Source organism: Carassius gibelio, chromosome B24 (genome assembly GCF_023724105.1).
Source record: "Carassius gibelio isolate Cgi1373 ecotype wild population from Czech Republic chromosome B24, carGib1.2-hapl.c, whole genome shotgun sequence".
NCBI lineage: Eukaryota > Metazoa > Chordata > Actinopteri > Cypriniformes > Cyprinidae > Carassius > Carassius gibelio.
In genome coordinates, this window is record NC_068419.1 from 14,203,460 (window position 1) to 14,228,716 (window position 25,257).

Below are 25,257 nucleotides of genomic sequence, written 5' to 3' on the forward strand. Positions count from 1 at the left end.
AGCTAGTATACTGTAAATTACATGTGTGACAACATTCACCTCAGGGCAGTGAGTGTGGAAGAGACAAACATTAAATTAAAGAGAAAGCGAGATCTCACGGAGTAAGGAAGGGCTCAGATCGGACTCAAGAGGTTGCATTGTATCTTTTTGATCCGGGTGTAACAGTGATTGCTTTAACCCAACTTTTTTTTTTTTTAAGTCCTTGCATGTCATTTTCACTTGTTTCCGTTATCCAGGGTTGCGCATGTATGTGTGAGGCTGAGACTTCAAAGTGGGGACAAGGTCCGGTTGGACATGTTTGCGTTGCAAAAAAAAAAAAAAAAACCCTTGGTGCACCTTTAGACAAAAAAAAAACAAAGCGTTTAAGATAAGGCTCAAGCTGAATAACATTTATTGTTCAACGTGTCAAAATGAAGTTTTTGGGTGGGTAAGAACAAGGCTTGTTGTAAGAACAAGCCTAAATGAGTAGCAAATACAATGCATTGTTCCATTAGTACTGACCAGGTACAGAGAGCAAGAATTTTCTATAAGAAAATGCAGAAGTGTAACAGATCACATACACAGAAGCGGTGAAAGATACAGAACAAAACAGTGCAGTACAGACAATCTTCTCTCATACACATCAGATCTAGAGCAGTGCCTTGCATATTTGCAAATTCAAGTAACAGGAAATCAGCTTGTCCTGACTAACTCCAAAAAGTAAACTAGCACCTGGAAGGGCAAAGGATCATGATATTAAATACTCTGAAAGGTACAATGTAGTTATAAAAATAGATCTCGGTTTAAAACCTGCGGAGAGTTAAAAAAAAAAACCTAACTTTACAAATATCAAAAATCTTGAGACGTCTCATTTGACCCTAAAAGGCAAGCCATAACATTACGGCCTTAAAATAATCCAACAGTTTGTTACAAAAAATACAAACATATTTACAAAAACAGCGAACGCCCAGGCTGCGGGGCTGAACAGGAATATATACAAGCAGCCGGACTCACAGCAGAGTCATTCCTTTCGTTGTCCACTGGGCGGCACTAGGCATGGGTGCCACTCGAGTAGGACTGCCTTCTTTGTTGGCCGCATTGCTGCCATCCCGGGCTTGCATGTAGCTAGCAGGGCTGGGGAACTCATAGTGCGTCACAGCTGGGGGAACAGGCCAGCTTCCCGGGGGTTTTGCGGTGGCCTGAGTAGGGGAGCGTGGCTGAGGGTAGCTGGGGTAGAAGGGCGTTCGTGGAGGACTCCTCTTGAACACTGGCTCTCTCATCTGAGAGTTACTGTAGGGGTCTTGGGTTGCTCGAGGGGTTTCAGTCTGAAACTAAGAGATGGGTTGTTAGAATGCTTTTTTCAACTTTTTGATGATATTCTAGTTATGACCAGCAACTGTATAAATGCAGAAACACCACAACCAAACATGGGTCATTTGTATCATCGTGCCTTTAAGACATAAACCAAACTACTGAAATGCCTCCTTTGTAGATGATAACTTGCTCTATGTCCACATTGATCAGTCCTGCTACCGTCAAAACAGAACCAGCAACAACGTAGACAATTAAAAACCAGTGACACAGAGATATGGGAGGGGGGGTGGGTAAAAATAATTATGCCAAAAGTTAAAATTACTACTTTTAATAAGTCAGTTTATAACCAGAAATATTAATGTTTACCTTAAAAATAATAATAAATCATTAAAAATAAAAAGAATTACAGCTTGCTACACATATGCCAAGTTAAATGCATTTTTAAAATAAAAGAAAAAAGCTTAGATGTCAAGATTAAAATATTTTAACATTACAAATTTAAAGTAACATTCCCATTTTTAAAAATGTAAAAAAAAAAAAAAAAAAACAAGTCTTAACATTTGAAATGTATCCCAATGATGGCATAGCTAAATTTCAGTCTTCAGTGTCACATGATCCTTTACAAATAATTCTAATGCTGAATTTGTGTTCAAACATATCAATAGGGAAAAAGCCATCCATATTAAATATGCACAATTAATGAATTTATTTTTCATTAACAAGCACATTTGAGCTTCCGTTTATTGAAGGTTCCAGGTTTAACACATTTGATCCACTCTTGCATGGTGGAAAAACCCAAATTAAGTGGGAAACTTTGCTCTTAAAACAATACATGCGGTCACAATTCAGAATAAAAGGCTGCATTTTTGTACTGCAATCTCTCAGGGAAAAAAAGATATGGTCACACCCTCAATACAAACTTAAAACATCCTTCTAAAAACAAAGAAAACAATAAATCATACAGATATGGAATTACATGGTTTGATGTGAAACTGGACTCACCTGAGAGTGAGGAGCTGGTGTGCTGGGCACGGCATTGATGACATACCTCTCAGTCATCCAACTACTGTCTCTCTGATGCCTCTTGAGTTTCATCCTACGGTTTTGAAACCATGTTTTCACCTTCAGAAAGAAATGGAGTTGATCATCATGACGACAATCTACTAAAACTTCAACCATTTCAGCATTCTCGTTATCACAATCACAAACCTGTTTGTACGTTAGACCCGTTGCTCCAGCAAGCATCTTCATCTCCGCAGGAGTGAGGTATCTCTGGATATTGAACCGGTGGATCAGAGCGTTCATCTGCTCCTCAGAAAAGGCAGCCCGGGTCTTCCGGGTCTGGGTTGGAGGTCGGGCTGGAGAGGTGGTCAATAAAGGCAGCGGGGGAAAGGCTTCAATCCCAAGATTCAGACTCACTGACTCCGGTTTCGCTGCAGACACAGAGTTTGAGATCTGCTCTCCACAGTCAGGACTGCCACCGTCCGTCTCATAGTCCCGATCTCCCCAGGCCTGAAGATTGAGGTTGGTCAGAGCACCACCCTCACGACTGCTGCCCGAGCTCCAGGAATCTACTCCAATGAAGAGGGGAAAATTTAAGAAAACAACATGGTAGACCACTGCATTTGAAACCATTTGATGAGACATTTAAATAAAAAGATGTTTGCCATATCTATCCATCTATCTCTATCTATATCCAAGTCTGGGTATGCGTTTTTGTTGCATTGGTAACTGAAATAAATTTAAATTGGCATACCAAAAAAAATAAAACACATAACAAAATTAAAAGCTTACATTAATTAATATAAAATACCATTCAAAATATATTTAAATCAAATACCATAGATCCATACAAATATATAATATCTTATTTGTGACTAGTTTAACATACATTGATTTATAAAAATAAATAAAGTTACATTTGTATTTCTTTGGGCTATGCATGAAGCACACAGAGGGAAAAGTAAATAAAAAGTTGAAACTCAGAAACGGTATTCTTAAATTACCTCATTTATTCTTAAATTTAAATTACCATTTAAAATAAAATCACTTCACAAAACTGTGAAACTATTTTCACTGTTTAAATTATAATTAGCGCCTTGGTTGGGGATCATTGGTGGGGATTAAAATGCTTTCATTAGTGAGGCTTTGGGGTGTCAGAGAAGGGTTACCTGGCGTATGAGCCTCTGAATCACTGGGTGTCTCGCTGTCGGCCTGCTCTGCGTCTTTCGGCTTTGGGTCGGGCTCTGTCTTGCTGTAGGAGAGGAAGAGCCGCCCGTTCTGCGCGTGGCTCGGGTAGTGCCCGTACGCGCTGGCACTGGCGTTCTCCGGGTTCCAGGGCGGCGACTGCTGTGCGGCTTGCGCGGAGTAATAGGTCCCGGTGACCCCGCCGGAGTGAGTATACGCGGTCTCGGCCCAGCTAAGATTAGGGTGGCCGTGCTCGGACGCTTGCGGGTACACGAGCCCGTACGCATACGCATGATAAGACGGGTTGAAGTTGTAACTTACTGGCATCTTCCAATCCGCCATTCTTTCGTCAGATGAACGCAGAGCAGAAAGCAAATGTGCAGAGTTGAATCAATTAATGGCCTAATTAACAAAACCCGAATACAAAAACCCAAAGGGTTCGACTACCCTCGAAAACGAATGACAGTAACAGCTCTCCTCATAGCACCGCAAACATACCCCCTTGACATGACCTGATAAAGACGCGGGGAGAAGCTGATTTATAAAGCCAGGTGAGCGGGAGTGGGCGGGGCGGAACTGCGACGAGATGCTCTGACCAATCAGGTGCAAGTTCTGAGAGGCGACAGCCACACCCTTGTTACGTTTTTACCTGGACCACATGTATTACTATTATATATGCTTATATTCATGTATCGTTTTAGGTTTTACATTTTTAACTGCATTATTACTGTTTGGCCCTACATATTAAGAAAATGACGCTGAAAATAAAATAAAAAAGTTACATTTTTACTCAAAACTTTTCTCCCACAACTTTTCAAAAATGTACTATTTTGAAGAATTCAATTTAAATTAAACTTGCTTTTATGTATTTTTTTTAACTAAAACAGAGAACTATTATTTTTAAATATTTATAATTTAGTTATACTGACATACTTTAGCAACTCAAAATGGCTGGCTACATGATTTATATATATATATATATATATATATATACATATATATGTATATATATATATGTATATATATATATATATATATATATATATATAAATTGTGTTTATACTTCACTCACTTAAGTCACTTATATGTCTCCAACAAGTTCTTTCATTTAACAAATTATTATTATTATTATATATATATATTTATATATTTATATTTATATATATATATATATATATTTACTTTTTCATCATTTATATATATATTTAATGCATCTGGTTTTGGTATTTGTTTTAGCAATGTAAACCTAAAAGTAGGTTACATTTTCGAACATAACTAGTGCAGACTTCCTTTCTCTGTAATCTATTGTCTGTTTTAAATGTTTAGTATGGTTTCTTTAAGTGGTACTGCAAGCTCGCATCATTTCTTTAGATTACCTTGATTAATCCTACAAAAGCAAGACAAAGCTTCATGTGAACATGTTTTAGAACGATATAAGTGTGATAATCTAAAGCTTTCATGTATAAAATCTCTGTGGAGCATGGAATGCTGCTGGGCATTTACTGGCAGGACTGTTTGAATGCCTTAAACAGGTTTGCCTTAAATTACCAACTGAATAGGTGTGTTTGTAGTCCACCCTGCCTGCTGCATTAGAATGGAAATATTTCTAGATGAGGTGAAAATATGTGATAATCATGGAGTGATTGGAGAGATCACAGATCTGTTTATATGGGAAAGAGGTGTTAATGAGTTGGGAGACGGTGGCAGTAATGCATCTGCCTTTTTGTACTTTACCAATTCACCAGGTTAGACAAAATAAGCAGCTTTATAAAATATAAAGTACAAACTTGTATACAATCATGGTGCTTTACGTAACCTTTGATGACATTTATTTATTTGTTTAACCATTGTTGCCATAACAATAGCATCAATAATAATTATTATTATAATATATTATATATATTATATAGTTAATATATATAATATAGTTAATATATTATCTATCTATCTATCTATCTATCTAAAATGTTTTTTGTACAAATTATTGGCTTATTTTATGCACTTTCCTTATTTATTATTTATTTATTTATTTTAACGCAAACAGAAGCTTCGGCTTGTTTTTCTGTGGTGTAGTTTTGATTTGCAATAATGGTGAGAGATGTTTGTCATCTGCAGAGCATCTCTTTAATGGAGATTCAAATGCAGATAGCCCATTAGCACTTCATATTAGCAAGCATTGCCTCAACATGATCCACTTCAAAACAAACAGAAACATAATACGGACAACCTTAAAAACTTTACTCCTCGAACGACACACAAACAGTTTCTTATGGTTTTTCATTTTGTTCATAGACATGTACACAGTGAATTTCGACCTCCGTAGCCACAGCTGGCGCTGTTCTTACAGTAGCTCTCATAGCGTCTCTCTTCATCACGTGATTGTTTTATTGGGCTGTGGCCCCTTTAACTATCCGCTCATGCGGCGTTTTCTCCTTCTGTCCCGCGTGGTAACTTTAGAAAGTCCGCTCTTAAGCGCTCGTCTGTATATGAAGATTTTTTTCCCTGTGATAGTTTATATATGTTAGACCGACATCGATAAAGTCTTCTGAGATCCCTCTGATCCAAATCTGATCTGAACTCTGTCAGCTTGTCTGTTGCCTGTCATCAGTTTTGGTCTTCTGGCCGGTGTAACGTTAGTTCATTTGATAATTTTGAATAAATAACGGTTTAACGGTGAAAATGATGATGTCAGAGGAGCTCGAGCGCATCCTGGTGCGTCTGTCAGAGCCAGACAACACTGTTATTCAGCAGGTAGATATTTCACGAAACTGCCATCCTGATATATTCAATTGATTTAATATTGGTTATTTGAGTAAGAAGACGTTTTCAGCTTATAGCTGTAAAGAAAAGTTTAATTAATACGTGACTTTTCTAGTCAGCATTAACACGCGTGGAGCTTTTGGGTTAAGTAACGTTATTTTATGTTATGTATTTCTGCACCCGTGAATGTAATGTCTCTCATCAGGCCACAGCTGAGCTGAAACAGGCATTTAAAGATCCAGCTATCATCCCTGCTTTGTGTGCGGTTATGACTGGATCCCAGAACCCACAGGTATTGTCATTAATTTCAGTCTTTATGCTTGTTACCATAGTCCTGTATATTTAAAGCCTATAATTCTTGCTTCAGGTCCGCCAGTCGGCTGCAGTAATGCTCAGGATGAGAGTCAGAAAACACTGGAAGAAAATCAGTCCAGACCACAGAGAAAGGTTTGGGACTTTTTTTGCTTAAAGCATAATTTCATCTGCTTTTTTGCTGTATACTTTCTAATTGTGTTTTCATCCTGCTCCCTCAGTCTGAAGGCAGTGGTGCTGCAGGCTTTACAAAATGAAACGGAGTAAGTCTGACTGTGCATGTTGTACAGTGATAACATGATAATAACATAAACCATGATCATCAGACTGAATGATGATTATTTACATCTCCACTGTACTCCTAATGTAGACTACTAAATTAATTAGAGCTACAGTGACTATGGTAATACCAGAGATTACTAATAACCATGGTATAGGCTATGCATTTTGCTTCAGGTTTTAAACATTTTTCTTTTATTTCTGTTTCTCAGACACACAGTTCGCCACTCTCTCTCTCAGCTGTGCGCCGTCCTGGTGAAGCATGAGACCCCAGACCGCTGGCCTGCTCTTCTAGCTCTATTAAACCAGTCTACTAAAAGCAATAACCCACAGGATAGACAGGTAACCCTGATTAACTTGTTACAAGAAATGTCTCAGACACTACCGGGGAACATGTATGGTATGAGATCATTACCATAACCATAAATGATTGTTAAATCACAAGTTTTTTTACATCTTAAGAATATAAATAAGAATATCATACTGCCATATCAAACTTTTTAAACATTTTGTCAGTGACTAAAAATACTTATTATATACTTAAATACTTAAATATTTATTAATGATATTTTTTTAATTAACTGTATTTTAGTTGTAAATTCATTTAATATTTACCATTTTAAAAATGAATACATTTCTAGTAGATGTATTAATATATAAAATTATATGTATTATAAGTGTATCAATATAACATTTGAATGTGCATTAATGTATATCTATTTATTATTATTAGAATTTTTTTTAAATAAAAAACAAACAAAAATATGAATTTAAAACTCTACAAACAGAATAAACACAATATTAGTAAGTAAAAAGACACTGTGGTTTATGAAGTGAATAAATAGAGATGATTTTTTTTTTATTATTACACTGTCTGTTCTCACATATCTACTTTAAATTCTGTTCAGGTGGGTCTTTTATTGCTTAGCAAAGTGGTTGGATCCAACCCGGAGCCCTTTAAGCCCCACTACAAGCAACTTCTCCAGCTGTTTGGGACTGTTCTCCAAGACCTAAACAATCCCACAGCTCTCTACTACTGCATCCTCACTCTTACTGCCATCACAGCCTACACCGGCACAGAGGAGTTGGTCTGTTATGCTTCTTTCGACTGATTTAGTGTTTAATTTCACAGCCGGCATATTCAAAATGTTGTTTTTCTCTCTTTCAGAACCTGATGCGATCTCTGATCCCCAAACTGCTCATTGCTCTTAAATGCCTCATTCAGGCAGACCAGGTGAGGACACTTTGCTACAGGCTTGCTGTGTTCGTATGCTAATGCTCCAATCACTGTTTTCATTGCGTTCCTCAATGGTGTGCTAAGCACTGTGAGAGTTGCAGAGCTTGATTGATCTATTTGCCTGTATGAGTCTTTATGATTTAAGTGGCTCAATGGCTTTTGCCGTCTTTTTATCTCATAAGTTCTAGTGTGTGGTTTTTGTTCTATTAAGGATCAAGCCAGTGAGGCAATGGAAGTTTTTGATGAGCTGATGGAAAGCGAGGTGTCCATCGTTGTCCCACACATTGCTGAGATTGTCCGGTTTTGCCTGGAGGTTTGTTTATACATCTTAATAGTGATTGTGTTGATTTGGAGTTATGTGTAATAAGATTTGTTTTGTTTCTTCTAGATCAGTGCAGACGTCTCCCTTAGTGATTCTCTGCGTGTAAAGGCTCTGTCGTGTATCGCTGTTCTCATCAGACTTAAAAGCAAGGTAACCGTATTTCCTTGCCTTTGTTTTACCTTCTATAAAGCTCAGAACTGTATCAATGAAATGTGCTTGTTCATATGTAAAACAAATGATTTGGTTTCACATTTTGTTTTATCTGGTTTTATTTTATTTGTTTTATTTGTTGTGTGCTTTCTTTTTACTTTTTTTTTCATAAAAAAACCCATGTGTAAATCAGTGTAATTAGGTCTACAATTAATTTATAATTTATTTATTTTAGTTGTAAATAAATTTTTATTAACAGTTTAGAATTAGTAGAAGATGTAATAGAAAGAAATTAACAGAAAGTGTATTATAGTGTTATTTCAGTATGTTTCTTTTGGGTTAATGCATATGGTTATTTACTTTAAAAATAAAATTATTCATCATCCATGAAGAGGTGCTTTTTGAAAAAGTTCAAAAGTTTAAACCTTTAAAAAAAAAAAACTTTGCATGGTCATCGTACTGTATGTAAACATTTTTCAAAGTAAATCAATAGATTTAAAATTTCAGATCTGTTTATATCTTATTTGATTTTGATTTTTTATTTCTATTTTAGCATATAAACCTGTCTAACTTTTATTACTACTAATAAACACTTGTCTTTTTTTCAATCTTCTGAAGGCTGTATTAAAGCATAAACTCCTACAGCCGATCCTGCAAGTAGTGTTTCCTATCTTGAGCGCAGCGCCCCCTCCTGGAGAAGAGGACCCAGAGGATGAGGAAAGTGACACTGATGATGACAGTGAGAATCCCAAGCACATTGCTATTCAGGTTGGTATCTTCACCTGGTTCACTGCTTTCACTTACTCTCAGTGTACCCATCTCACCCTCTCTCAAACTAATATATGATATGTGTTCCCCTGTAGGTCATTGACACCATGGCTCTTCATATGCCACCTGAAAAACTCTTCACCCAGCTGGTTAGTAAACAAAACCACATTGTATGGATTAGCCATAATATGAAAATAGACTATAACATTCCAGTGGCCCAATGATGTTTAAATATCATGTATACCTGTCTGTGTTTTTCGGATACTGCAGTTGCCTTTCACTCAGGCTTGTTTGTCCAGTGAAAATCCATATGAGCGCAAGGGAGGTCTCTTGTGTATGGCTGTGCTGGCCGAGGGCTGTGCAGATCACATCCGCACCAAGTAAGCCCTTCTCTTTAATTTCCAAACGCATGTACAAACAGCCTGTCCAATGCTTTATCCTTGTGTATGTGTGTTTAGGATGTTATCATCCATGCTTCAGACTGTGTGTCGCAGTCTGTCGGATAATAACCAGGTGGTCCGCAGTGCTGCGCTCTTTGCCCTCGGACAGTTTTCCGAACACCTGCAGGTCAGACTGAAATTCGAAGACCTTTTTTTCTCAATATTTTATGCCTTTTATGGTTGTTCAATAGCATGCTTTAAATTTTTAATTGGTGGATTTTTCTCCTTACAGCCTGATGTCAGTAAATTCCATGCTGAGCTGATGCCACTGTTGCATGGATACTTGTCTGCAGTGAATCAGACCAAAGTCGGACACATGACAAAGGCCTTCTACGCCTTGGAGAACTTCTTAGAGAACTTAGGTTAGAATAAAGACACTATTATTGTGTACCTTTTTATTATAAACCCAATACTTTATCAATATAAATAATGTATTGTTTATAATATTTATTGTTTATAATATAATTTAGTTGTTTGTTTTCATTTATCTTTTAAACTATTTTTTTTTTTTTTTTTGCTCATTTTTAAATTTCCAGGGTTATTATTAAAAACAAAACAAACAAAAAAAACATAGGTTGTTTTTTTTCACTACAACATTTCTGACTTTTTGGTTAAAGTTAAATTAATGAAATAATAGTATATTGTAAAATGGTACTAAAATAACACTGCACTCTTCTCGTGATCAGGTCCAGAAATTGAGCCCTATCTGCCCACTCTAATGGAAACCATGTTGTCAGCCCTTAACAGTGCAGAAAACCTTAAGCTCAAAGAGCTTTCTGTCAGTGCAATTGGAGCAATCGGTAACATACTTCTTTCATTAACACTGTATTTAATAATGTTATAGTTATGCTCAGACTTACAAGTCTCTCTTTGTCAGCTAACGCAGCCAAGGAGATGCTAGTGCCTTACTTTCCTCCAATTATTGAGAGTCTGAAGGGATTCCTGACAGACACAAGCGAGGAGATGAGGACTCTGCAGACGCAGGCACTAGGTTAAAACAATGATCCAACATCTTCCACACATCATGCATTTAGAGGCATATAGCCTAGTCTAATTTAATAACTTGTCTTTCTCTGTACCTCTCTCGTAGACACACTTTCTGTGTTGGCCCGTACTGTTGGGAAGGAAGTGTTTAGTCCATTGGCAGCAGAGTGTGTGCAGTTAGGTTTGAACCTCACTGATGCAGTGGATGATCCAGACCTGCGGCGCTGCACGTATGGCCTTACATATGTATACATATGCAGAGACAACATAAAAAGAGAGGGAAACTGAATAGTTAGGAGAGAGTAATGGAAATATTGTAAAACTTGATTTTGTTGGCTGTATGAAATGGAAGCTCTGTGTTTCTGTTAAGAGCACATGCATGTCAAAATTCTAATCTATTTTATTTACTAAACTGTTTTTGTTTCATTTACTACTTTATTTGTTTTTATTTTTTATGTTTTTATTTGGGTTTTGTTTGTTTTCTTAAAGCTCGATTTAAATTTAAATTATGATAATCATTGTTGTCAGATTAGTATGCACAATCATGTTTGATTGATCAAAGAAATGTTTTATTTATTTGCTTAATTATTTATATTTAGTTTTTCATTAGTTTTTATTTATTTGTTTTTGTTTTTATTTAGTCTCTGTTTGTTTATTTAAGCATGATTTAAGTTTAACTTACGATCATTGTTGTCAGATTAGTTTTCACATACATGTTTGATGGACCAAACAAAATTGTATTTGTTTGCTTGCTTATTTATTTATAGCTAGATTTTATTTGGATTTAAATTTTATTTGAGTTTAAATTATGATACCATTGTTTTACGGATTACTAACATTACTATTTATTTATTGCTGTAATTTAACTGGAATTTTTGTCTTTCCCTATTAAAATAGCTTACCTGCATACTGATGCATGAAGTGTTTAAATATTGAGGCTACATTTTAAACCGATTGCATTTCGAATTTCTCTCTCATTCCAGGTATAGCTTATTCTCGGCTGTGTCTGAAGTGAGTCCTGAATGTCTGGCCCCTCACCTCACTCCCATCACCACAGTGATGCTGCTGTCACTCAGATCCACAGAGGGTGTGACGGTCAGTGAGGTCTTCTCTGTTCGATCTTCAGTACTCCACCAAACATTACAAGTATTACAGTATTCTTGTCTACTTCACAGGCTCATTTAGATGAAGATAAACAGTTTGTGCTCCTGGATGATGACGATGCTGATGAAGGTGAAGAGGGCGATGTTAATTTGGATGAAGAGTCTGAGACCGAGGTTGATGATAGAGATGTTGCAGGGTACGTCTCTGTATCTTTCTTTCATCCTGTCTCTTTCATTTTCTCTTTTGTATGAGCACTAATCAGGAATCTGTCCATTCTCTCAGATTCAGTGTGGAAAATGCTTACATAGATGAGAAAGAAGATGCTTGTGATGCTTTGGGTGAGATCGCATTCAACACAGGGTAATGAGGCATCTTTTATATATTGGATAAACATTCTTGTGTTTGAGGCTTATGTTAGGTAAATATACGCTACTGTGCAAAAGTCTGGGGTCAGTATTTTTTTAAAGAAATTAATACTTTTGTTCAGCAAGGATACATTACATTGATCGAAAAGGATGGTAAAGACATTTATAGAGTTTCAAAAGATTCCATTTTAAATAAATGCTGTTGTTTTGAACTTTTTATTCATCAAAGAATCCTGAAAAATGTATAATGGTTTCCACTGAGATAATAAGCAGCACGACTTTTAAATATTGATTTATAATAAGAAGAAATGTTTCTGGAGCATCAAATCCGCATATTTAAATGATTTATGAAAGATCATTTGACACATGGCTGTTGAAAATTTGGCTTTGCTATCACAGGAAATAACATTACATTTTAAAGTATAATAAAATCGAATTTTAAGTTATATATTTCATAATATTTCTACTATAATCAAATAAATGCAGCCTTTGGTGAGCATAACAGATTTCTTACGAAAATATTTGATCTTGCAGACCCTAAACTTTGAACAGTGATGTAATTCTTTGTTTCTCTCGACTGGTTTGACTGCATTAAAGACAGCGTTCACAACAAGGCATACTATTTTAGGATATAATTTGGGCTCGATTTTAACTTTTTAAATATTATTTGTTAATACACCCCCCACCACACACACACACACCTTTGTTGCAAAACACACAGTCTTTATAATCGAGCTGATTTTTGTTCTATTTTTCTCTCTCAGAGTGGCATTCCAGCCTTTCCTGGAGTCCAGCTTCCAGCAGGTGTATGAGCTCCACGAGGTGAGTGACTGGCTCCGAGTGTGGTTTCATGAGTGATTGTGTGTAATGCTGATGTGTTACTGATGTCTGTGCTCTTTTGTGAATGGGCATCCATCAGTTCCCACATGAGGATGTGAGGAGAGCTGCCTTTGGTGCCATGGGCCAGTTCTGCCGAGCTCAGCACAAAGTGTGGAAGGAAAACCCAACGGAGGCCAACCACCAGGGTACATTCACACCGACTGTACACAATAGGTCAGGGTGGTATGACGGCATAGCATGTGATAGAAGAGATGTGTCAGCTAGTAGAGATTCCGCTCTGCTGTTTATACCTCAGTGATGCTAAAACTATAGTCTATACTTACAACTGTTGCACATGCAGGTTGCCAGTTTTAATACCTCAGTTGATTATAACACTATTTTCAGGATTATTTTCATGGAGAATTAAAAAATTTCATAAATAATCAATTGTGATTAGAAATGAACAATTAATGAATCAAATAATTGTTAATTAACACCGTAAAATGTTTAAGACTCTAAATCTCATGTTCTTTTTGATTATAATTAAGAAATACAATACTGGTAAAAAATATGGGGTTAGTAAGATATTTTTTTCACTTAAGACTAGAGTAATGTCTGCTGAAAATTGAGTTTTGCGATCACAGGAATACATTTAATTTTAAACCATATTAACAGTTACATACCAACCTGTTTGCAATTTGTTTAGCAGCTACTCATTTTGACCTCAAAATACGCTGGTATGATTTGTCGCTCAAAACTACGCAAAAATCTAGTGATCGAGTATTCAAAACAAGCAACCGAAAAAGATGAAGAGGTCAACCAATCAGAGCTTCTTCTTTATTTCTGCGTTTTATTTCTCTCAAAGTAGTTTAGTAACGCTCTTATAGTTTAAAGTTTCAGTTAAAAGCACCTCGTACTCGTGCTGATAAATGCTCTGACAGAAGGGCTCCGAGTGAGGCTGAGAGAGACACTCTGTTTAATGTGTTTGAGATGTGCTGTTTTCCTTAATGCATAACTTACATTTCACAGGTATATTCTCCATCTGTAAATGTTAAAAAACCATTGGAAATATTTCCATTTTGCTGTCGGAAGTGCCTGAGCTTTTGCTTTGTGATTCTCCGCTAAACTCCACATCATTTAGACTTCATTTAGTACGAGCGCTGGCACGCATGGAACGACAGAGCTCAATGAAATATGAGTGCAATAACTCTGACTAAAATATAATATATATAATATAATGACTGAAATATTTGTAGTTGGAGAATAAATGTGATGTATGTAGAATTTAAACCTACTAGTAAGCGTATTTGTATGATAGCTCTAACTGTAAAGTGTTAAGGGGTTATCAAAATAGCCTTTTTACTGTGCTTTTTATCATTTAAATTTGAAGTTTAGTAACTTTAACTTCTGCTTTAAAATGATTATTATTTTTACTACAGTTAATAGTATACGGTTTACCCCAAACCCCCATCACCATGCTTATGGTACTCCAAAAAAATTTCTGAGGTTGGCAGGTCTGTTAACATAGAAAAGTTATTTTAGGTAAATATTATAATAAATATTTAGGTAATAATATTTCTCAGTATTGCTGTTTTTGATGTGTATATACAGTATTTTTCCAAACCCAAGCGTCTGAACAGAAATGGTACCATTCTAATTTTAATAATTATAATATGCATTTTACTACTATTTAAAGAAGTGAGTACTGGTATTTTTATTGTTTAATTTAAAATTTTTATGAATTTGCTTTGTTTTATTTGGATACATTTGTTGTCTAGAATAATTACATTTTACAATTGATAAGTAATGTATAGAAAAAAAATACAGTGATCATTTCTCCAATAAAATATATATAAAAAAAAATCCTCTCAAATATTTTGGATATATTGTTTGACTGTAATTGGAATGAAATAATGTACTTTGGTTTGTGTCAATCAAATTGTCCAGAAAAATGTTATGCATTAGCTAGATAATTTGCATAATGATGTAGTTTATTTTATGAAACATTTAGGAGTTGAATTACCAGAACCAAATAGCTTTTTAGTGATAAATATACTGTTATCATAAAAAGGCTTTCGCTCAAAACATTCACCTCTATTAAATATCCTCATCTCTCTGATATTTCATTAGAACTTGTTTATATTCCCATCATTCTCTCTGCTTCCTTTTATCTATTCTGTCTCATTAGTGATGTCTCCCAGCAAGAATTAGACAAAAATATTAACTTTAAACCCTGTCTTTACTGATGCAGAGTGCATCACGGCCCTGTCAGTCATTCATTCACTCCCTCCCTATCGTTTCCTTTCCACTCACTTCTTTAGTTAAATGAGAAGCATTCAGTGTGAATGTTAAAGGACTGGTTTTTAATTGCTCTGAATCCTTTGATCAACTCCTGCGTATCTCTCTCTATATCTCTCCAGCTCTGCATAAGCTGTTGGAGGTGGTTTTGCCTTGTTTTCTGGAGGCGGTGAGACAGGACAGAGAGAGACAGGTGGTGATGGCCATACTAGAGTCCATGAATGCTGTCATCAAGTCCTGCCAGGGGGAAGCACTGCAGGCTCCAGGGATCGTGGCCGAAATAAGTAACGCCATCAAAGATGTACTGAAGAAAAAGGTCAGGATTTAAATTTAAGACCCAGTTTTAGTATCAAGCCCTAAAATTCAAAACTTTTTTTTTAAATTCTTATAATTTTTTTTGTCTGGACCAGCTGAGATGACATCATTTTAAATAGTCATTTTGCATTGTGAGAACCAAAAAAAGAATAGGCAAAGGATGTAAAAGGCAGTTTAAAGAGAGAATCCACCCAAAAATGAAAATTCTGCCATTTACTCACTCGCCTGTTGTTACAATCCGCTATTTATTTTTCACCTTTGCGCAACACAAAAACAGTTATTGTGAAAACTGTGGGTAACCTAACAGATGGATAGTCCTTGTTGACTTTCATGGTATGTTTTTGTCCTTACAATGGAAGTCAATTTTTTGGTTAACCATATTCATCAAGATATCTTCTTGTGTGAAGAAGAAATTAATACAGCTTTTGAGGGTGAGTAAGTGATGACCGTTTTCATTCATTGATGAACTGTCTCTTTAAAGACTGCATACAGTTATCTTTGAAAATCCTTTTAAGCCAAGCACAAGGCTTATACTGTATCAAGAATATTGGTATTGAATAATCAAACGCATTCAAGCAGCTGCTTATTCTCACTTCTTCAAGGGGTTATGTAAGTCTGCAGTCATAAGGGGGTGGATGGATGTTTCTTACGCTTGTGATCTTATTTTCTCTCTCTGTCTGTCTCAGACCGTGTGTCAGGATGTAGGTGGGGATGAAGCAGATGATGACGAGCAGCAGGTGTTTAAGATGATTTCACCGTTTTTATGATTTAGTCACAGTTCTATGTCAGCAATGACACAATTAACCTAAAAAGACTGTGACCGATTGGAATAACTGAGCGTTTGTGTCTCAGGCGGAGTATGATGCCATGCTGCAGGAGTTTGCCGGCGAAGGGATTCCTGTTTTAGCCTCGGCTCTTCCAGCTGAAACTTTCTACCCTCACCTCAATGACCTGCTGCCTCTCATCATGAGCAAAGCTGTGAGTCTTTCATTCACCGATCACTGATGAAGAATGTACTTTAACACCTAAAGGCCTATTTAGATCAAGAGCATAATGACACAACTTTCATATTAGAAGTGGTTTCTAACCTGAATTAAGGCAAAACACACTGCAGTCATGCTTTAATGCGAGATGAAACCTATTGCTGTAATGTAACCTATAGATGTATTAATAGATAGGCCTATAGATAATTAGATAATTAAACTTTAGTAATGTTTTTGACTTGTTGCCAAGGTGAGTGTTTTTTTTTTTTGTTTGTTTGTTTTTTTCAAAATATCTTGTCAAATTGATTTAAATCTGTAGTATCGGTCTAAATTGAAATTGACTTGACAACAGTGGCTATTAAATTGAAATGAAAAATTCCTAAAATGTATCTTGCATACATTACAGTTCAACTTTACATATTACCACCAAGATATGTTTTTGAAGGAATTTTACTTATGATTATCATCTATTTTAATATATTTTGGAATGTAATTTATTTATTTGCTAGTCATCACTCCAGTTTTTCTAATATTCGTTCTAAAATTTTAATTGGTGCTCAAGAAACATTTATTATAATCAATGTTGAAAACTGCTATGCTGCCTAATATTTTTGTGGTTTATTTTCTAAGTCTTCGTTAAATAGAAAGAGCAAAAGATCAGTATTTAAATTGAAAAAGCAATGTTATATAACCTTATATAACTTGGGGAAGTCGTGGCCTAGTGGTTAGAGAGTTTTGACTCCTAACCCTAGGGTTGTGGGTTCGAATCTCGGGCTGGCAATAACACGACTTAGGTGCCCTTGAGCAAGGCATTGAACCCCCAACTGCTCCCCGGGTACCACAGCATAAATGGCTGCCCACTGCTCCGGGTGTGTGTTCACTGCTGTGTGTGTGTTTGCACTTTTGATGGGTTGAATGAACACGTTTTCTGAGTATGGGTCATCATACTTGGCTGAATGTCATGTCACTTTTTTTCACTTTTTTTTATAAATGTCACTTTTGATCTGTTTAATGCATCCTTGCTGAATAAAATTAATTTCTTAAATCTTATTGACCCCAAAGTTTTCAACAGTAGCATGTATATGTGTGTTTTTAAATGTTGGATTCGTCATCATGTTGTCTTCGATGGTAAAAATCGAAGTCATTTTTAATAAATAAAAATGTGTTGCCTTGTATTTCATGAGCATTTCCATGGTTACTCTCCGCTGTTTTGTAGAAACCCTCATGCACCGAGGCAGACCGCTCCTTCTCCATTGGTACGATTGGAGAAGTCTTGCACTCATTGGTGAGTGTTGCTGGAGGTAGGGCGGTTGCTGGCCGGCTGTCCAATCGGCTGCTGCCAGTGCTCGTGTCTGGAGTAAGGGACAGTGACGCAGAGGTGCGCAATAACAGTGTGTTTGCACTGGGAGCTCTAGCACAGGCTGCTGGACCCATCGTTGCCTCGTATCCTTTATAGATCCCTGTGTGTTTGTGAGCCTGTTCTCTGATCTCCTTGACTCTGTGAACCTTAACTCCTGTGCTTCAGTGATTACCCAATGATGCTCTCCCTTTTCTCCAACCTACTTTCTAAAGAATCTGACCTAAGAGTGATTGACAACCTCTGTGCTGCCCTGTGCAGGATGATCATGAGCCACATCGAGGGGGTCCCACTCGAGCAGGTTACTTCTTTCTCCATCTTTAAGGAATGGTTCAACTCAAAAATAAAAATTTGCTGGAAATGTACCAACTCTCAGGCCATCCAGGATACAGAGGAGTTTTTTTTTTTCCTTCACAACACATTTAGAAAATTAGTTTTATATCAATTGCTCACCAATGGATCCTCTGCAGTGAGTGGGTGCAATCAGAAGTAGAGTCTGAACAGCTGATAGGAGCAACACAATAATCCACAAGTAATCCACATAATTTCCATGACTAAATTAACATTTTGTAAATTGAAAAGCTGTGTGCTATAAGATGCAAAAACTTTAAACCCTCGCTTCTGACCAAAATAAGAAATTAAAGCTTCCTTCAGTGAAAAATTATAACATCACATCAAAATCCAACAACATGTTCATGCATTTATATTCTTTATTTGAAATCAGTTATGGGCAATACAGGTAAAGCACCATAACAAATATACCAACATCAATAACATAACAAGCAATAACACAAGCTGTTTAGAGCCGTTTTGCACAGTTATAATTTGTAAATGGTGCTTGATTGGTGCATATTTCTCTCCTGATTCAGACAAAATTACTTAACTTTCATTTTTACAGAGAAAGTAGGGCTGCATGATTAATCGAATGCGATTTAATCACGATTGTCATGCGCATTTAGTCAGTAAAGCCGGTTCTGTAATTAGCAGTAAATCTCTATCACCTGCTTTCAGGTGGAACAGCATTTACTACACCGAGCCGTAGTTCTCTGATAAGCTATGCAAAGTCGTGTGTTTATTAGTCATGTTGAATGCAGCGTTTATACTTTTAGAAACATCCTGACACAAACCATGCAGCTGTGAGTGGCGTTTAGTTAAATATATAAATGTTGCACGCTTTCCTCTCAATAACAAAGCAAACATGCAGTGAGAAAGCAGCAGTTAAGAAAGCACCTGGTCTTAGTGAGGTAGAATATTTGCATGTGTTCATGTTTTACTCATGTCTGACCTTGAACTGAACAGAAGAGATTAACCAGAGATTTTCCATGTCAAACACCGCAGCACTGGTTGTTTGAAGGTGTTTACCAACCAGAGTGAACGAACTTTGTTTTGGCCTGATTTTGTTTGAAATGCCGTCACACCAGTTCACCCTTCATTTGAAGTATTTCAGAGCCTTTAGTATCTACACTAGTTAATGTACTGTGTATTTATTAACAATGTTATATCCGGTCATAATACCCATTTTACCCTTTTCTCTCAGGTCTTTCCTGCTCTCGTAGCATGTCTCCCTCTGAAGGAGGACATGGAGGAGAACAAAACCGTCTACAGCTGCCTGACCTTCCTCTACTCACAAAACCCTGTGCTGGTACAAGCTCATTTTCACTCCCAGCATGCTCCGCTCACAGCACCTTATTGAATTGTGTCCTGTCAATGGACTGACTGTGTTTTATTTCTCACTCCAGGTGGTAAGTCATCTCAAGCCAATAATATCCGCTGCTGCTCATCTGTTGGGCATGAAGGACGTTGATAATGGTAAGAAAGTGTTTATTTGATTGGAATATTTTTATTTTATATTTCAAATGATGTTAATAGATCACCATTTTTATATTTCCGTATATTTATTCTTTTTAGAAACACAAAACACCCTTCTCTTGCTGCTCAGAGGTCTAGCACAGCATCACACCAAGGAATTTGAGAGTGCGGTATTGTCACTTCCTGATGAACAGAGAAACAAAATGACCATGGCTGTCACTCAATCATAGCACCCACCCTTTATCCTAAGTATCCCGTTCACAAAGCCTTCCGCTCTTGTGAAAGCCAGACAAATTGATAACCAATATTTTATTATATTAGAAATGGGCTGATTCAGTTCCCTCACTGGTGTTCCCAGCTCTCTGTATCGCAGACGTTGAGACTACATTCTCTTAATTTATTGCAGTGTTCACTTGCAGTGCCTTTAGTCACTTTTACTTTATTTTACGGAGTTGTCTTTTCTCATTTATTATTTTTCTGTACGTCTCAGTGTATCTTCTGTCATCCCATCTGTATTGAATATTCCATGAAATTCTGGCTTAATATTCGAGTGTGAAGCTTTAAATTGTTCTTGCAGTGAAAGAAATATATTTCTATGAATTGTTCATTGTCGTTCCTGTATTTCTGATAAGCGTGTTTTCTGAAAAGCTATACATTTGTGAAAAACGCATCCAGAATTAGTTTAGGAATTCACAATGTTTCTGAAAAAGCACATTTTTATTATTATAGAAAAGTGCAGATTATAAGTACAGGGTTTTATGTTGCAGAATGAGTTTATTTTAACTCTTTATTGCATCATTAATGCACCCTTTTATGCATGAGCAAATTAAACCATGAAAAATGAACCACTGTTCAGAAGTTTGGGGTCTGTATCCTTTTTTTTTTTTTTAGGTTTTAAAGGCTGCATTTATAAATAAAAAGAAGTTACTGACCCACAACTAGCGAACGATAGTTTAGTGAGGAGTAATAAAGATTTATTTCATATGGAGATACATTGTGTGTAGTTTAAAGCTGTCCCTGATGAAATTTATGAATATTCTAAAATACAAAAAACAGATTAAAACCTCTTTTTGTAGAACATTAGACAAAACTTTAGTTATACTGTCACTTAAAATAAGTCAAACGTATCCTTCAATTACAGCATAGCACATAGAATTTAGACTGTTGTGCACCAGTTTAAAACGCCTGAAAGTGTCATCTCAGGTGTTAGATTGCTTTAGCCTAGCTTTCCAACATCTACCACTCATTCCTCGCTTGGCAAGTCTCGTTTTTCTTCCGTCTTCTGCCATTTGGACTTGGTCTCTGACAGTGTGTCCACAGCCAGAGTCATTTCTACCGGCTGGAGTTCATTTTCAGCTGTGGGGGAGGGAGGGAAACACAAGAATGTTCTTTACCATGTTTAGATAGGATATTTTATTGCTCCTCAGATTTCCATGACAAATTCCACACACACGTACCCGGAAAACTTTGAGGTTAGAAAAGAGGTGTGTTTGGGGAGAGAGTGATCCTCAAACGCTCAACAGAGCCCCAGGAGAGAGTGCTGAGCGTGCGAATACCAAACACACTTACTCAGCAGCCGCGAGCGTTATGTTAGCTCACCTCACTGATCTGCAGATGTCATCTCTTAGCTAACTGTCAGGAATGGAGCGTTATATTACTGCAAGCCTTGACACTGTGCCTAATGCGAACTGACCGCCTGAACAAAATGCTGATAGAATTCACTTCAACTGGACTGTAGTATTACCAGTTGTGATTAAGTGTGGAGATGAAGTATTTGTGCAATGAACATCAGCAACAACAGTATACTGTGACATCTGTTCGGTTCCATTTAATTGGTTCCATGTACATGGTTACTCTTTCTTGATTATTCAGTGTTACTGTTGCTTTTACAGTGTATATTTGGCAGGTTTCATGTGTGCGGAACTTTATTTCTCAAAAACATATTCTGAATTAAACTCTTATCCACATGCCAGAACGAATCAACCTGGGCAGCCAAAAGCAACTGCAGAACACATCATCTCAATAAGCTTTCAACTGCAAAATCCAGAGGTCACTTCTTATTGGGCTGCATATGCAGAAGAGTTATTTTACTATTACGTTTATACTAATGAAGTATTTATTAATCATTTTAATTAGCTATGTATTTTTTGTAATTTCAGTTTTCTTGTTTTAACTTAATTTTTGGTAGTTTTTTTTTGTTGTTGTAATTTTAGTACTTAGTTTAGTTTCAAAATTAATTTAGTTAGCTATTTTGTGCAAATGTAAAAGTGAGGCTCCAATGTGTTAGTCTTAGTTAATATCATTAATATCAACATTATGAATATCTGGCGCAAAATTTCATGAAAGGAAGCCCCTCAAATTTAGTTAGTTGGTTTGTGTAAATGATAATAAAGCAAGGTTCCAATGTGTTAGTCTTTGTTAGTTAATATCATTAATATTAACATCATTTATTAATTTCTGGTGCTAAATTTCATGAAGGGAAACCCCACACATTTAGTTAAGAGTTTAAGTTAACACCATTGCTTTACTGAATATAGAATTCAAATATATATATTATTTTAGATGATTATAATAAGCCTACATATGTCTTAGCTTGATATCAACTTTATCAGCTCATTTAATCCCGAAAAATGGTCAAATTGAATGTGTTTTGCCATTTAGATATTGTTTTAGCTCCTCTATGTCCCCACCTGGCTGTGTGTGTCTCCACGGGATGATGTCCACCCCGCTTCTGCAGAAGGAGCGATCGGTGTGGGACTCGGTGCTGTAGAGGACCTCCTGACACTGACGCTCTCCAGGGTGCTGCGCTTTGACACGCACCTCCAGAACGGTCACCTCCTTCTCCTTCAGCTTCCCAGACTTGCCCTTCACACGGGTGCGCTTGGTGTCCACCCACACCACACGCTCCTTCACCGCTGATCTGGGTACACATGGACATATCAAGACAATAAAGGAATATTTCACCCAAAAATGCATAAATTCATCTGTAAATCTGAACTCACTCTTCGATGCCCAGGTCAGCGAGTGTGGTGTTCAAGAAGGGAAACGCCTGGTCAGGGCTGAGAACTTCAATGGGTAGGTGCACACACATGGGTACCGTCCAGTCCAGCTCGGCTCGAACCATTTTGTGATTGGTTGGGGAGTTTAAGTGGCCATCACCATTCACCTGTTTCTCCTGCTTGACCCCATGATGGGCCTCTGGATCTTTGTCCTGGCCTGCCAGCTTGACACTGGTGTCTTTAACTGGCAGCTGTCGCTCCTCTTTGTTTTCTTTCCTGTCGTCTAGAATCATTGAGTTGATTCCTTTGATTCCTCTCTGGTTGAAATGATAACCCTGATCTCCTCAAGTCAGCTGTTGTTTTCCAAATTTGAGATCCAGTTAAAGCAGATGTAGACCCGAGTCTTTTCTCCGTGCTGTTGGATTTGGGTGGTGTGAGACACTGGGGAACGTTCCGAGGTCCAGTGGAGATTTAAATGGTTTGTGTGAATGTGTGTAATGTGGCGCTGACGTGTGAGGTTTATTAGTCTGTCAGAGGCTGACGAATTACAGTATGGCCTGGAGTGTTGTTGATATTATTAAATCATCTTTTCCCTCTCCAGTGTTTGTGTATGCAACTTAAGTTTATTCTGTGAACCAACTAACTAGCTCTGTAAGATTTGCTTAATGCCTCTTTACCTTCCTGAAATGTTGCACCAAATTTTGTAATAAAAAAAACTATATTGCTTTTAAAGGTAGTACGTAACTAACAAGTTGTAGTAAGTAAACAACTTTGTACAGATTAAATAAATGTGAGGTTTCCCTTCTAGAAATGTTTTCACTAAATACTTAAATTGTAAAATAATTAGTTAAGATTATTTTAATTACATTATTTAACTAACAAATCCATTGGAGCTTCCCTTTATTTACATTTGCACAAACCAGCTAAATTCGTCAGGAGTTCCCTTCATGATTTTTTTTTTTTGCATCTGATATGGAAAAAAAAATACAACAAATAATGTTGTATTTTGAAGATCTACTTCAGGTAAATTACATTTGCTCAAACCAACTAATTAAAATAGTGTGGATTCACTTCATGAAATTTTGCACCAAATATTAACGGACTATGTTGATTTCAATGATTTTGATTAACTAACTAAGACTAACACACAGGAGCCTCGCTTTATTAACATTTGCACAAACCAGCTAACAAAATTTGTGTGTTCCCCTCATATAATGTTGATATAAATGTTATTTTATCTGAGCAACATTGATATAAATGTGAAAACCAACATTTATTTACAAGTTTGTTTATAAGTTTCCTTACTTTAGCAAAGGAGAACCAGTCTCCTCTTGGCTTATATTGAAATCCTCCGTTACAAATCCTCATTTTTGTACTTAGTGACTGTTGTTTAGTTTTGATCTCTTGGATGCGTTTCCATGTCCGTCACTTCTGAGCAGCACAAGCTGACCTCATACGTCATTCCCCCAGAACTGCTTCTGTTCAAAACTGTGAGCACAAGCTAGATTCAAGCGATTATTACGTTTTTTAATATGGATATTTTTCTTAAAAACACACACGCTACAAGAGGCCTTTGTTTACCCCCCCCCCCCCTTTTAATGGAGGGGCACTTTTTATTTCACGTCTTTTGGACTGAAGCAATGCGACACCCAATGACTGCAACGACAGACCTAGAAAGATCAAAGATAATTTTTAATATACCTCTGACTGGATTCGTCTGAAAGAATAAAGTAATATACACATAAGATGCCTCGAGGATGAGTAAAACACAGACTAATTTTCATTTTTGGGTGAACTAACCCTTTAAATGCCACAGATATTTAAATATACCAATATTTTTACAAATCTTTTCACACCAAATGGGTAAGTGTTAGAGTTATGAAACGTTTTGAATCATCCTATATGCTTGGTAGTTTCCTGTGTCTGGGAGAGATTTAACTCAAGTGATCCCAACCCACCTACATTCTGAGCATGTTTGGGGTACTCCCCCCCCACCCGTCTGACAGGTGATTACTTGAAATGAGCGATTTACTGTGTGCTTACAGTAAAGTGCCACATTTTAATGCCTTCAGAAAACATGTCACCTCATAACTCTGCATGTTCATGCTCCTGTGGCACGAGTCTCAGTGTGGCCTCTGAACCTCTGTCCTCTTTTTCCAGTAATACAAGCAACATTCCAGTGTGCTGTGCTCACTAAATTCCACAGTAAATATTAATCTAAATTTAAATGTTGTGCTCTTGCCAATAATTGATTACACCCTTTAACGTATATTCTAATTATGTGCATAACTGTGATATTAAATTCTTAACATCTATATAAATCCATTTATGACAAAACTTATTGGGATTCCCTTGATCATGAGAAAGCCAAATATGAAATGATTTCTCACAGATCATCAGAAATTCCCAGTATCTGTGCTATGGGGTGGGATGGTGGTTGTCTGAGGACGGTGTGAAGCTGTTGTTGACCGTTCAT

General features: G+C 36.7%; 3 protein-coding genes across 3 annotated transcripts; 1 reads left to right on the forward strand and 2 right to left on the reverse strand.

The window, feature by feature from the left end:
- Positions 1-361: 361 nt before the first annotated feature.
- On the reverse strand, positions 362-4,010 carry nanog (nanog homeobox). Its single transcript, XM_052596032.1, has 4 exons — positions 3,465-4,010; positions 2,503-2,864; positions 2,296-2,415; positions 362-1,310 (listed from the first exon to the last, which is right to left on the reverse strand). The coding sequence occupies exons 1-4, from the start codon at positions 3,820-3,822 to the stop codon at positions 990-992; spliced, it is 1,161 nt and encodes a 386-aa protein (XP_052451992.1). The 5' UTR covers positions 3,823-4,010; the 3' UTR covers positions 362-989.
- A 1,862-nt stretch (positions 4,011-5,872) lies between these two features.
- Positions 5,873-20,387, forward strand: ipo4 (importin 4). Its single transcript, XM_052596307.1, has 30 exons — positions 5,873-6,231; positions 6,446-6,532; positions 6,608-6,687; positions 6,774-6,815; positions 7,044-7,173; positions 7,740-7,919; positions 8,000-8,065; positions 8,280-8,381; positions 8,457-8,540; positions 9,159-9,308; positions 9,404-9,457; positions 9,579-9,688; positions 9,767-9,875; positions 9,981-10,110; positions 10,435-10,548; positions 10,626-10,739; positions 10,839-10,962; positions 11,716-11,827; positions 11,908-12,032; positions 12,119-12,196; positions 12,966-13,023; positions 13,121-13,226; positions 15,441-15,634; positions 16,320-16,370; positions 16,486-16,611; positions 17,833-18,059; positions 18,142-18,274; positions 19,511-19,615; positions 19,713-19,782; positions 19,882-20,387. Exons 1-30 carry the CDS (start codon positions 6,160-6,162, stop codon positions 20,010-20,012), a joined length of 3,264 nt encoding a protein of 1,087 aa, XP_052452267.1. The 5' UTR covers positions 5,873-6,159; the 3' UTR covers positions 20,013-20,387.
- A 388-nt stretch (positions 20,388-20,775) lies between these two features.
- Positions 20,776-23,336, reverse strand: si:ch211-196f5.2 (uncharacterized protein LOC556372 homolog). The gene is made up of 3 exons (XM_052596308.1): positions 22,785-23,336; positions 22,473-22,702; positions 20,776-21,138 (listed from the first exon to the last, which is right to left on the reverse strand). Exons 1-3 carry the CDS (start codon positions 23,072-23,074, stop codon positions 21,026-21,028), a joined length of 633 nt encoding a protein of 210 aa, XP_052452268.1. The 5' UTR covers positions 23,075-23,336; the 3' UTR covers positions 20,776-21,025.
- Positions 23,337-25,257: the final 1,921 nt, after the last annotated feature.